We start from the raw sequence: 12,151 nt of genomic DNA, 5'->3' as shown, positions 1-12,151 counted from the left end.
TGCTGAAAGCCACGTGGTAGGTGCCTACAGAATTATTTTAAAACCCAAAACAGTGTGTAATTGGAATTCCTTCACTGCTGAACATGAATCTCGGGCTGTGTTGATTTTTATATATCTATTTAAACAAAAGCTGAGGATAAAGATCTTAAATGAGAAGTAGCTATGAGTAGAATTGCTTGCCTTATCTTGTTTATACTGATTAATTAAAAAATAAAAACCACATAGGGTTAAAGATAAGATGGTACCACTATTTTCTTCTCTATGTGTAATCTTGTTGCATGTCTCTACATAAGCTGTTCTGGCCACTCATCATAGTAACCAGCTGGGCCATTTCACCTGCTGGAGCCATTAAAGAGGACTCTCTCCCCCTAGATTAATCCCCTCCGACATTAGTTTTTTGCTCTGACAACTGGAGCAGGCATTCAGAATTTGCAGGTGGCCAGTGTGACGCACATAATTGCCTACAATTTTAGGCAATGAATAAAAATGGTCTACATTACTTGTCAAAGGTTGTATATGCAGTGCCAAGTGAGATCTATGGGAAGCCTTTTAGGGTTTAAAGAACAGTTAATAGCAAAGCTGCACAGTGCTTTTTTAATCATAATGCATTTGTAATATAGCACTTTGATCTTCTCCTTGTAGGAAATGGTGTTATATTAGCCACTTTTAAACATTTATGAGTGAAATTCAGTTATAGGAGAGTAAAAGTGATTATTCTTAGGCAGAACATGTTAGATTTCATTAAAAGTTTTAGCTTGCCCCTTCCTTGTTAAACTCTGTGGGGAGTCCTGTTCCTGGAGGGTTTCAAATCAGGATCTGAAGATTTAGAAGAGCTTTTTCTTTGTTTTTCACTAAAGCAACTGCAAGACTAGAAAAGGCTGTAGTAAATACTGATGTTATTTGTGGTTGTTTATAAATGTACTTGAACCGCAGAGCGTTAAGCGCAAAAAACGTTGTGTGCTCGACGGTTTAGGGAACGTTTCCTTGTCTTTTAAAGATCCGCATTCTTAGCGGCGTCAATTATAACCTGAAAAATGCATTATTTAAAGCATGATCATAAATTATCTACAACAAAAAATAGGCGACTCTAAAACGTACTACTCCTATAAGAGCCGAGTTTGACCTTTCAGACCTAAGAGCCTTTTATTAACACCTGCCTGTAAGGAGAACCGTGCCACACGCAGCTTTCGGATTCACGACCACAAAACTGATGAGGAAAGGCTTGAAGGGTTCAGTTTGTGTCACTTGCTGTTTGCCGTTTCCATTTCACAGATGATTAATCTTTCTGTGAAGAAAGGCCAGAGAAACAAAGCACATTGGGCTCTTCCTGCAGTTACTCCTTCTGAATGCACACTAGCTTGCTAACTAAAAGGCCTTTAGATTTCCTGCCGAGAGAGATGTTCTGAAAGTGAATGCAGCTGGTTGGAGGTCACCAGTGCAAGGCTCTTGCCATTGTGTAATGGAGGCTTTGGCAGGTTTCATTTTGGGGGGGAGGGAGAAGGTGTTGGCGAAAAATTAATGCGGAATAAAAAGGGCTTTGGCCATTTGAATTAATTTCTAGAAGGGTGGATCGCCAATAATAGGCTCAATTTCTTTTGCTCACAATTTAAAAAAAAAAAAAAAGAAAAGATATTTGCTCTGGTTTTTCCCACCCTTTCCCTTTTCTTAATGGTGTGTTTATTTTGTACGTGGTCTCTCCTGCTGGATGCCGAAATGTCGCGTCTCACTGAATTTAAAAAGCAATCTACAATGTGCTGATTTTTACGTACATTTTATGAGCTTTGCTGATTTTCCTGGTGGCAAGAGATGATACTTGAGTACTGTGCATTTAAGTTCCTAATGATGGGATTTGTATCACTTTAATAATTGATACTGCTCTTTAATGACTTTCAAAGCAGCAATTCCTGTTTTTCTGGGAGAGTAACAATTTGTTTTTAAAAGGCACGATCTAATTTTTGATTTGTGTGTACATTTTGAAGCTTAATATATACACCCCTCGTTTATGGAAGAGAATGGTCCGATATCCAGCTGAGTTTTTGACTTTGTTTTTTTCTTGATCTTGTGTAGGACGTAATGTGCAAAATCAAGACTTGGGTAATAGATGAAAAGAAAGCTGTCCGCTTCTATCATGATTGGAATGACAAAGAGGTAGGCTATAAATACTATCCCATGAACTGACTTCTAATTTTCCTACCTGTTACTGTCTTTCTTTAATGGCTTTTTTTTTCGATTTCATAGTCATAGTATATCGAATGTTAATTTGATCAGCCAATTACACGTTTATGAGTGATCTATATATTACCCTTTAATTCTGTTGCCTTCTTAGATGTGCCACGAGGAAAATTGCCATAAAATTAACTCAAGTTGGCGTGCCTTGTTTTGAAAATTCTCCTCCTGTATTTTCCCTTCTAGATCGATGTTTTGAACAAACATCTGTTTTTTACTTCAAAACCGATGATCTACTTGGTTAACCTCTCTGAAAAAGACTACATTAGAAAGAAAAACAAGTGGTGAGTGTGTTCAGGTTAAATACCTGAATTTATGTTTCTGTTTCACGTTTTTCAATAGTGAGTAATTCCTTGTGTGTTAACATCACCGAGGATATTAATTAAAATAGGAATAAAAACTAATGTTGTACTTTTGTTACTTCTTACGCTCCCATTGGCGTGCTGCTTGAACACAATGCATATGGCGAAACCCTGAATGAAGGTGCAGAATAGAGAGGAAAATGCTTTCCTTCCTTACATTTTTATGTGAATCCATTAACTGTGAAGAAAATGGATTTGATTTAGAAGTACTGATTTAAATAAACGTACGGTTTTATCATGTTATATAAAGCTGATTGCCTGAACAACACCTTTTTCATTCCAAAGGAGTGAATTGAATGCCAGAGGACGAAAGCTGTGTGAGTTGCACAGAAATCTTTTCAAACTGTGGCAAAATAGCACATTCTAACAGCACTCTTCTGTTTGCAGTTGGGGGCCTGGCTTCCTTGCCACTGCTTGCTTACAGTTTACAGGCCCGTTTTGATGGGCTTTACAGCCATGAATAGTGCAGATTTTAGTCAAGTATTCCTGACATCAATATTATGACTTAAGTGCAGGATGGCTACAAAATCAATCTATCAGACATTCAACGAGCTGGATGAAGATCCAGTCCTAACATGGTAGACATGTGGTGGGAGTCCTCTGTTGAGGAGTACAGCATTTAGCATGTCACTGGCAGCTCTGGATGGGATAAATACTTGGTTTGAGGAGGGGAGAGCAGATTAAGCAGTATACGATGACGAAAAATCTGTAGCAGTATATTCAGTCTAAAAAAACCAACCAAACAACAAATGTTTTCTTAGTATTCAGATCTGTAAACACTCTACTTGTGAGATACTTTGAAGAGGTATAAACGTATGTTTGTGAACAGATATATGCGCGTAACTCATCCAAACAAATCAAAAGTATCTAAAGCGGAATATCTGAATTCTCCTAAGTACACCCTCTGTTTCTCCCTGTACTTCATTAAGTACTTAGATGCACATGGTTTCAATTTTCCATTAAAAATTCTCATTTCCATATGATATCAAAGAGTGAGAAGGCTTTAAACTGAAAAATAAACATTCATAGACTGGAAGCCAAAACAATAATTAATGTCAGATGGTTAACTCCAATAAATCATTAGAATAAATTCTGTGAAATTACTGCAACTAGAACTGTCCTTTTGATACTCCAAGACATTCTGTGTTAGTATTAAAGAACAAAATTTAACCTATTCATTAGCAAAACTGCTCAGCCCAAAACACGGACTTTAGAATAACTCGATAACCAATGTAGTAATGTAAGCTTTTATTATTTGGCCAAATTCTATAATTTTAAATTAGCTTGTTCCTTCTTTGGTTTTTTCCGGGGGAGGATGGATGATGATGATGATCTAAACTCCCAAGGGAGTCTTTAAAGTCAAGATAGCAGTATTTGCTCTGTTATTGTTAGGTGATATTTTTTCCTAAGTACTAACGTGGAGGTTTCCTAAGGTTTGCTGTAACAGTACAGGCGTGGAAGTTTACGTGAGAATGGATGAGTCCGTTTCCAAAAAAGGATCCTCGCACCTGTATTTGGATGATTACAGGTAGAGCTCACTGGCTCTAATTGTACAGTAAATACAATTTCCCAGACCCTAATGGTAGACAGACTGCTTAGGAGACGCCAGTCTGCGATTTAGCTGCCGCCAGTCACCCTGTGTTTTTTGTGAGACTAGTAGTGATGATGGCGTAGTTAAATCCAACTGAAAGCAAATCTTGGTATAAATGACAATGTTTAATTTGTAAGAAATCAGATGTTTGAGTTGAGGAGTCATATAATGGAATGGTTTAACTGTTTCTATTGCAATTAATGATTTAGTTTTTAAAAAGTATGCCCAGATCTCGTGGAAGTGAGTGTAATTGTAGCTGAAAGATCAAAGCCTGGGTAGCTGAGTGATGTTCCAGAGGAGAATTTACCACATAGCCATTTTCAGTACAGTTTCTGCCTCCTGCTGTTCCTATTTTCCCTCAAGCTAGCCATTGACTACCCCCTGTGCATCCCTGCTCGTAAAAAATGATTGAGGAAGTATTTGTCATGTATTTATGAGTGGGAAACATTGTGTGATAGGGAAAGGCATCTACTAGACCCAGAAAGATTGCCATTTTCTTTCATTCAGCCACTCTGCCACAGCTTTAAATCCTCTGTTTATGCAACATAGCTTTTACATTTAAGAGCAGAATAAATGTTTTCTATGAAGGATGCTAACGGTAGGCTTTTGTCATTTGTGTGGTGCAAGCAGATGTTAATGATTAGAATATATTTTACTGTTAGATGCCACTTAATTTGTGATTTTCGTTATTATTTTGAGAGGTAGAGGTTCATATTTGAAATGCAAGCCACATTTAGACCAGTCATTCAACTTGAAAAAGTTTATTTCTGGGCTTAATTCATAATGTTACTATAACAGAAGTAAGGTTAACGCAGGAAACGCTCAGCAGTAAGATGTTTTCATAAGACTTCTCCAACTGTAAAAGTGTTTAAAACAGCGAAGGAGGGAAGAGGCTTTTTGATCGTTGGTAGAGAGGAGCACTAAAATTGTCTTTGTTTTACTGGGTCACTCTTTCAGAATTAGCGAACATTTTAATTGTTAGTTAAAACACACTTGCTGTTGAAGTGCTAACATGTTATTTCCAATCCAAGAAAAGAAGAAAACACTGTGAAAGATAGGACTATTGTGTGTTTGAGTAGGTGTACTGACCTTTTGAAAGATGTAAAAACTGGAATGGCTCCAAGCAGCTACTTGCTGGTTTTAACAATGCGGAATTAGTCATTCAGTTGATTTATGATTAAGACCTAGCCCCTGAAGAGAAGCTGACATGGCAGCTGTGTTAGCCGCACTTGTGTTATGATCAGATGACAGTAATCACGGTGTTGTATGGGGCAATCCACTGAAACCGTTCTTACGACGTATTGCCGTGCTTTAAATTAATGCTTAAGCCCTTCCTTTAATAATTCCTAATGGTTTGTATATGGATCTAGTACCTTAATGTGGTATACATGTATCTGAATTTTACCAGGAAAGTATTCTAAGTAAGCCTATTAATTTTCAGTTAAAACTGCTTTCTGAATCGCAGGACGTCACATAAATCCAGGAGGTGAGATTTATCAGCCCTTCACCTAATTAAAGGTTTACATTTTTAGTCATGCTAAAGAGGGTGTTTCAGACTATGGAATCCAGTGATGAAACATATTGAGCTAATTCATGATCGAACCTAGTGAACCAGGCCTCGCATGCCGTTCGGTTCTGTATTTTGGGCTGACGCTTGGCAGTGAGCACCAGGAGTACTGGATGTGTCCAAGTGCATAGGCTTTTTTGACTCAACTTCTCGGGTCTAAACAAGCGATTTTTTTCATTCTGTGCAAGACTGCAATTTAAAGAGCTGATTATGCTGCTAAAGATTTTCTGTATCTATAGCATCATAACTAAGCTGTCTGAGATTTTTGAGCATTGTGTTCTCTGATATAATCCAGACTCATTGAGTATCCAAATACACGTTAACAATATTTGCAAGGGATTGTTTCTCAATATGTTATGGTAGACGTTCTGTTAACAAAAGTAAGTTGGATGTTGATGGGATAGGGTACCTCTCTTGAAGTATCTCACTCCTGTATATGTAGAAAGGTGGCGTACATGTCACAGGAACCTCTTCCCTGTTAATTTTTATAGCATTTTTTGGGTTCTTAAGACATAATTCGGTCACTTGAAAGGTGTATCTTCTCTGGTACCATGTTTCTGACAGGCCACTAACAGATGTCCAGGGAAGTTTCGTAGGAACAGATTAAGCAAACCAAGTGTATGCATCCAGCTTCTTGCAGTCTGTCATTGTAGAACTGACTAAGCCAGATAGGACATGTTTGTGGTTAATAACTTTTGACTGATTTTTATTCTATTAATTTAGCCATTGACCTTTTGAACCCAAGTATACTTCTGGCATCCCAATATCCTGGAGCAGGGACTTCCACAGTTTAACTATGTGCTATATGGAGAAGTACTTCCTTATGCTTGTTTTGGATCTGCCACATCATAATTTCATTTGATGCTCCTTAGATCTTGTAGTATGAGAGTGAATAATCCTTTCTATTAATCTCTTCCATATTGCTTTAGATATTCCAAATATTAAAAAAGGGGGGGTTGTGGGGACGTCTGACTCGAAGAAAGAAGTAGCAAGGGTAAAGTACAAAGAAGACTCAGTAGGCTTGAGTATGAATTAATCTGCTTCACTCAGTCTTTCCCTTTTAAACTACTTAGGAATGAAAGTTATTTTCTGGGCTGTAAATGGAGACGTGGTGTTCTCGGTTGTATTCCTGTGGGTACGTTCCCAGTGGTGGAATAGATCTAATAGTTGTATGTTCAGTGTCTTAGTAAAAGAGCAAGGCAATGCCGTGTGCTGGTGGAGTACAGTCAGAGCGAGAGGATGGTGACAGGAGAAGAAATGCTATCCAGAAGGTTTTCATGGCTTCAGTCCGCCTGTTAAAAGTGTGAAAAGAAAACTTCAAAGAAACTCAAGAACAGAAAAACCCTGCATTCCCAAACCTTCCATTCTGCCCTTAAGAAACGTCTGATTTTAGAGAAGTCCTGGAGAGAAGCTTTTTTGGATACAGACTCTTCTTAAATTTGTTAGCAATAAATATTTAATCTTTATGTAAAAAAAAAAAAAGTTAAAGTGTTTCCATAGCATTTCACCTGCATTTTGGTTTGAGACCTTTCCAAGAGACATTTTAAGAATGAAAAGAAACAAAAAGTAATGGAAGTGGTAATATTAACATGACATACCTTGAGGCAAAATGTGGTTTAACAGGCACTACAAGGATATTAATATTTAAGAATCTTAGTAACTAATTTCACAGCAAATAAAGTTAAGCGAAAGTGAAGCCACATCTCTTTTATAACTGGAAATACGGTGATTGAGTGGAGGTGTGGAACATCTCCCTCTCAGTCCCACAGAAGCACAATCTCCTTTCACTGTCCACATTTCAGCCCTTTTCAGATGCTGTCTGAAACAGAGGAACTTTGCAAATTTTGCTCAAAGCAAACAAAAGAATTCCCATTTGGATCAAATGCCTAAAAATTGTTCCTCTTTTAAAGGAGGGATACTGCTGTCAGTGGACCTGTGCAGTGCAGAGACAAACAGAATTACATCACTTTCCTGTGGGGGATACAGTCTTAAACCAGCCACGGCCTTTAGAGCAAACAGTTACTTGCAAATAGCAGCATTTTAGTCAGGTAGCGACATACCCAAGTGTGGGCAGAATGCAGTTTTCACTACATTCAGCTTCTGAATTACATTTATTTTCTAAATTACATTAAGTGTGTATTCAAATATACTGTAGGTCATACAGTCAACGATGTATAGGCAGATAAATTCTTAAAAATATTTTTGATGAACGGATTTGATGTAGAAGTCTTTAAATCGTAATTAGAAGTTGTAATGACATCATGGTATTGAGATTTTTTTTCATGACATATCTGCTTAGTGATTTTGAGGCAGTCTTCTATGCTGACAGATTTGGAAAATTTAGAATTTTTAAAATATGTTGTACTTCTTGTCCCTATCTTACAACTGAAATGTTGTTGTTTTTAAAAAAAATCTGTGTTATTTGTGCATAGAAGGAGTTTTGCACACACAAGCTGTAGAGTCAGATACTCAAAATTAGCACAATCCAGAATCTAGGATATCTTCCTGTTGCGACTTTAGTGCCGACTGAGAGAGAGTATCCTGCAGCTCAGGTTGTTTCAACTAGGGGATGCCATGTGTTTTCCACAGAGCATCTACCTACTTCAGTAGGGGATGGCGCGTGCTGTTCGCTTCATAAACAGTTATTCTTTATTGTGTCTTAATACAAGTTAATGAATGAATACAAATCAATTTATCGTTCATCAACCTAATTGCAGTCTCTTTGCTTTCCAGCACCTTTGTCTGGCACTGCCAGTTGACTTCTTGTAGTCTTCTGTCTTACCAATTCCAGTGACTTTTCATTCCGTTGTTCCACCTATCCCAATTTATTTTCCCCACGCTTTACCAAGCCGTCATTTTCCTGGGGGTCTTTGCCGGGTTGTCTCTCCCTCTTCTCTGGTTTCATCCCATTCTTGCTGGTGTAGTTCCAGTGCAGTCCTTTGGTCTGGATGATTTCTTTCACCAGACTTCCTGCTTTGCTTTGCTCCTCTGGAGCTCCCCCTCCGTTTGAATGTGAATGCAGATTGTTTGGGTCACAGCAGGTGTTGAGGACGTGCCTCTGAGCATGGGGGCGATCTTCATCTCCGGTGCATAACCTTGTCCCAGATGCAAAAACACCTTCCAGGAAAAGTCTAGATTCACTCCAGTGCTCTGCTTGCGTGCAGGTGCTGTGGATTATAGAAACAGATTAAATCGCTGAGACTCTTCAGTATTAAATTTGAACAGTTTGGCTACTGAGGAGAGAAATTGCTGATTTGGGTGAAGTTTTGCACAAGCACGATGGTTTATCTCAGATGCCAAGTTTGTTCTGTGCCAAACATAAAGTCTTGGCTCCTAAGCATTAGGACAGTAAAGTTTTTCAAGTAAAATGTTTCTGGGATGTTTTAAAAATGGGCAATGCTATATGGTGAAGCTGTTTTCAAAAATATCAGTCCACCTGGTTACAACATGGCAGTTATAAATAGCTAAAGCATAGGTTGCAAAGTGAGGAAGTAGTCTCAGTAATTTACTTAGGGTATATTGCGTCTTAAAACGGGTAAAAAAGGTGGTGGTGGTGGTGGGGAGGGCAGCTCCCTGGTTTTTGGGAAGGCCTGTCCTGAGCAGACAAAGGTAGCTTCAAGCTGTTCTTAAAACTCCCCAAAGGCTGCAGACGGTGGAGAGGAAGATGACCAGAAGAGCGCACAACAGGTCCTGCAGGGTTGTGAGTGATAGGTGACAGCCCAGCGTGCCGCGCCGCCACCACCTGCCCAGCACAGCCGTGCCCCAGTGAGCTGCTCGTCTTCTCTGAGGGCATCCATGTGTGCCAAGCTGATTGTGCTACCAGAGTAGTGCAGAAGAGCTGTGTATTAACACTGCGTATCAGTCGAGCTGTGCTGAGTGTAAGCAGCTGTGAGTAACTTCTCAACTTCATTGCTGTGTGTGTGATCCCTGTCTTCCCAGCTGCACGTCGTACTGTGCCTCCTTTTGAACAATTCAGCTTTGCTTCCCATCTTCTCTTCCTTTTTTTCTTCTCTCCCCAGAGGCCCTCCTTGGTGTTTTATTTTGGCTGTCATCACCATAATTTCTGAGCTGTTTATGCACGTTCTGTGGGTGCAGTTGTCAAATTGAACAACCGCAGCTTTGCGTTTGGATGCCTCACCAGTTTTGTAGTTGTCTTGTGTAGTCTTATGAGTTGGTACCTGCTAACAATACTTCTTTAAATCTGCCGTGGCAGTTCAGGGATTCAAGTAATTCTTGTGATATTTTATTGAAACACTTGAATTTTCATAGGCAAAATCTAAAGCAATAGATGCTAGCTTTCAACAAGCAAAAAACCATAGCTACTTTATAAAGTTCTCCAGACCTGTGCAGGGTAAGAAGAGGCATCTTTCTCTGTATATCCTGTCTGAGCAGCTTAGAAACTTTGTTTCTTCCTGATCTTCGTTGGAATTGGGTCTTTCCAACAGATGTTTTTGTCACCCCTATACACACATGCTACTTAAGATACATAGTACTAGGCGAGAGAAGAATGTGGCACTAGATTTCAGATCAATTGAGTACACAACCTTGCTTCCTTCAGTGTACAGATAACAGGAGTAGTGAAGAGAGGAGCTCCCACAGAAGAATGTTACGTGGTGACAGTGTCAAAGACAGTGATGTCAACTTCGTTGCAAAAACATTGCAATGCAACGCGGTCCTGACTCTGGGTGCTTCATGAGGTACAGCATCCTTTGCAAACTTCAGTCTTTTTTAAACTGAAGAATGCTTAAACTGCTCAGAAACAAACCTGAGATGCAGAGATACGCCTGAGTGTAGATTTCGTTACTGCCCAGTGGATGTGGAGAAAGCAGAAACTGCGAAATAAATGCTCGTCTTTCTTCCCAGTATGATGTGTAAAGGGCTTACTTCAGTTTTCTGCTGGTTACTTTCCACTGTTGGGGAAGCTTGGTGCTTTATGCCTCAGTTTTACTTACTATTTCCCGAAAAGTGTTGGTGCTAGTGAAATCATAGACAAAATGGTTTTGGGAAATGTTCTCTGCTTTAGAATCAAGTTGTCCAATGACAATATTCATATCATTTAGTAACTGTAAATTTTGGCTGGAATGGTATCAGTAATCTGTATCCTGAATGATGTCTGCAAAGAAACTGTGTTCTGTCAGTCCTCCTTTTCCAAGGCTTTCCAGATGTCCTTGGAGGGATGTAAGTGTGTGCTGTATGAAGCTGTGGTCCTTCACTGGACGTTGCTGTCGCAGGCTGACCTGGCTAAGCAGAGTGCTGCTTGCTTGCTTGCCTGAATGCAGATTTGTGGTTCTTTGAATAAATTCTTCATTAGAACGCTTTCCTCTTGTTTCTCGTGGGTTGGAGCATAGCTTTTGACTATGTAGAGTTATATATAGTTTTACTCTGTTGGTTTTAGTGGTGACTAAATGAGTTTGGAAATTTTCAGGAGCTTGGTTTTTGTGTGTGTGTGTTTTGGTTTTTTATTTTTAAATACTATGAAGTGAGATTTTTAGCTCCAGAGTATCTCATCTTGATTGTTATGGCTTATGTTTTTAGCTCCAGAGTAGCTTCTCTTCAGAACAGGCATCTCTCTCATAGCACTCTGAGCCAGTGAAGTCTTAAACACTGAAATGGAAAAAGTGAAGGAGAAACAATGTTTTTCTCAGCTGTCTTTGTTACAGGATGGAGGAAAGGAGAAGGGTAAGCAACTTAAGAACTTGGCTTTTATATTGAGGAGCAGATTCTGTAATTTACAGTATGTTCCAGTACGAGGTTGTTAGTCCTGAGCATCATCAACGCTACCCCATCAACAGACCCTCAAGGGTTTTGGAGGAGGCTAGGGTACTACCCATATCCATGCTGTCATCTCTCTACAATATCAGTACCTCAGGTGCAGATTTCACATCCTGCTTCAGGGGTAAATAGTTCAGTAACGATTTCCCTCTTAAAGCAGTCTGACTGTGCATGTAAGCCTGTAGATGTTTGTGTCAAAATCCCTTTCACATTTCCAGTTCCTGATGAGAAACGTCTCTGCTAATGAAGAGTCACTTTTGGTTTCCTCGCTCTTTGGTGTCGTACACGTTACAAGCACAGCCACCTTCACTGCAGTGTTTTTTGGATGTAATAATATTGATGAGAGAAAGAGGAATTAAGGTGAAATAGTCTACTCAATTGAATTTTGCAGGGGTAAAGATTATTCTTTGATTGAAAATGAGTGTCTAAATCTACTTGGAGAAGATGAGCTCTGTTCTGCTGCGTTTTTCTGTTTATTGCTGACTTACAAAAATATTTTTACATCTTTGTGATGAGAGTTACAAGAGCTCAGTTGTATTTCCCTCACTGCAGTTAAAATGCTATCTGCTGCCATGGTGTAGCTGAATCGAGTTACCTCTTTCTGCATATTTGAACCTGAGGGGAATTTTGACA

The 12,151-nt window shown here is 39.2% G+C and overlaps 1 protein-coding gene across 1 annotated transcript in view; it reads left to right on the top strand.

Moving 5' to 3' along the window:
• Positions 1 to 2,067: 2,067 nt before the first annotated feature.
• OLA1 (Obg-like ATPase 1) overlaps positions 2,068 to 12,151 on the top strand; it is a gene marked incomplete at its 5' end in the record, with an annotated part of 40,475 nt that continues 30,391 nt past the window's right edge. The window contains 2 exons of the mRNA XM_010194273.1: positions 2,068 to 2,148; positions 2,413 to 2,510. Of these exons, the coding sequence (XP_010192575.1) occupies positions 2,068 to 2,148; positions 2,413 to 2,510 (179 nt within the window). The remainder of the gene's footprint in view (positions 2,149 to 2,412; positions 2,511 to 12,151) is intronic.

This window comes from Mesitornis unicolor, unplaced genomic scaffold (assembly GCF_000695765.1).
Source record: "Mesitornis unicolor isolate BGI_N332 unplaced genomic scaffold, ASM69576v1 scaffold5171, whole genome shotgun sequence".
Taxonomy (NCBI): Eukaryota; Metazoa; Chordata; class Aves; order Mesitornithiformes; family Mesitornithidae; genus Mesitornis; species Mesitornis unicolor.
Note: the sequence above shows the minus strand (reverse complement) of the source record. Positions and strands in the feature narration are given on the sequence as shown.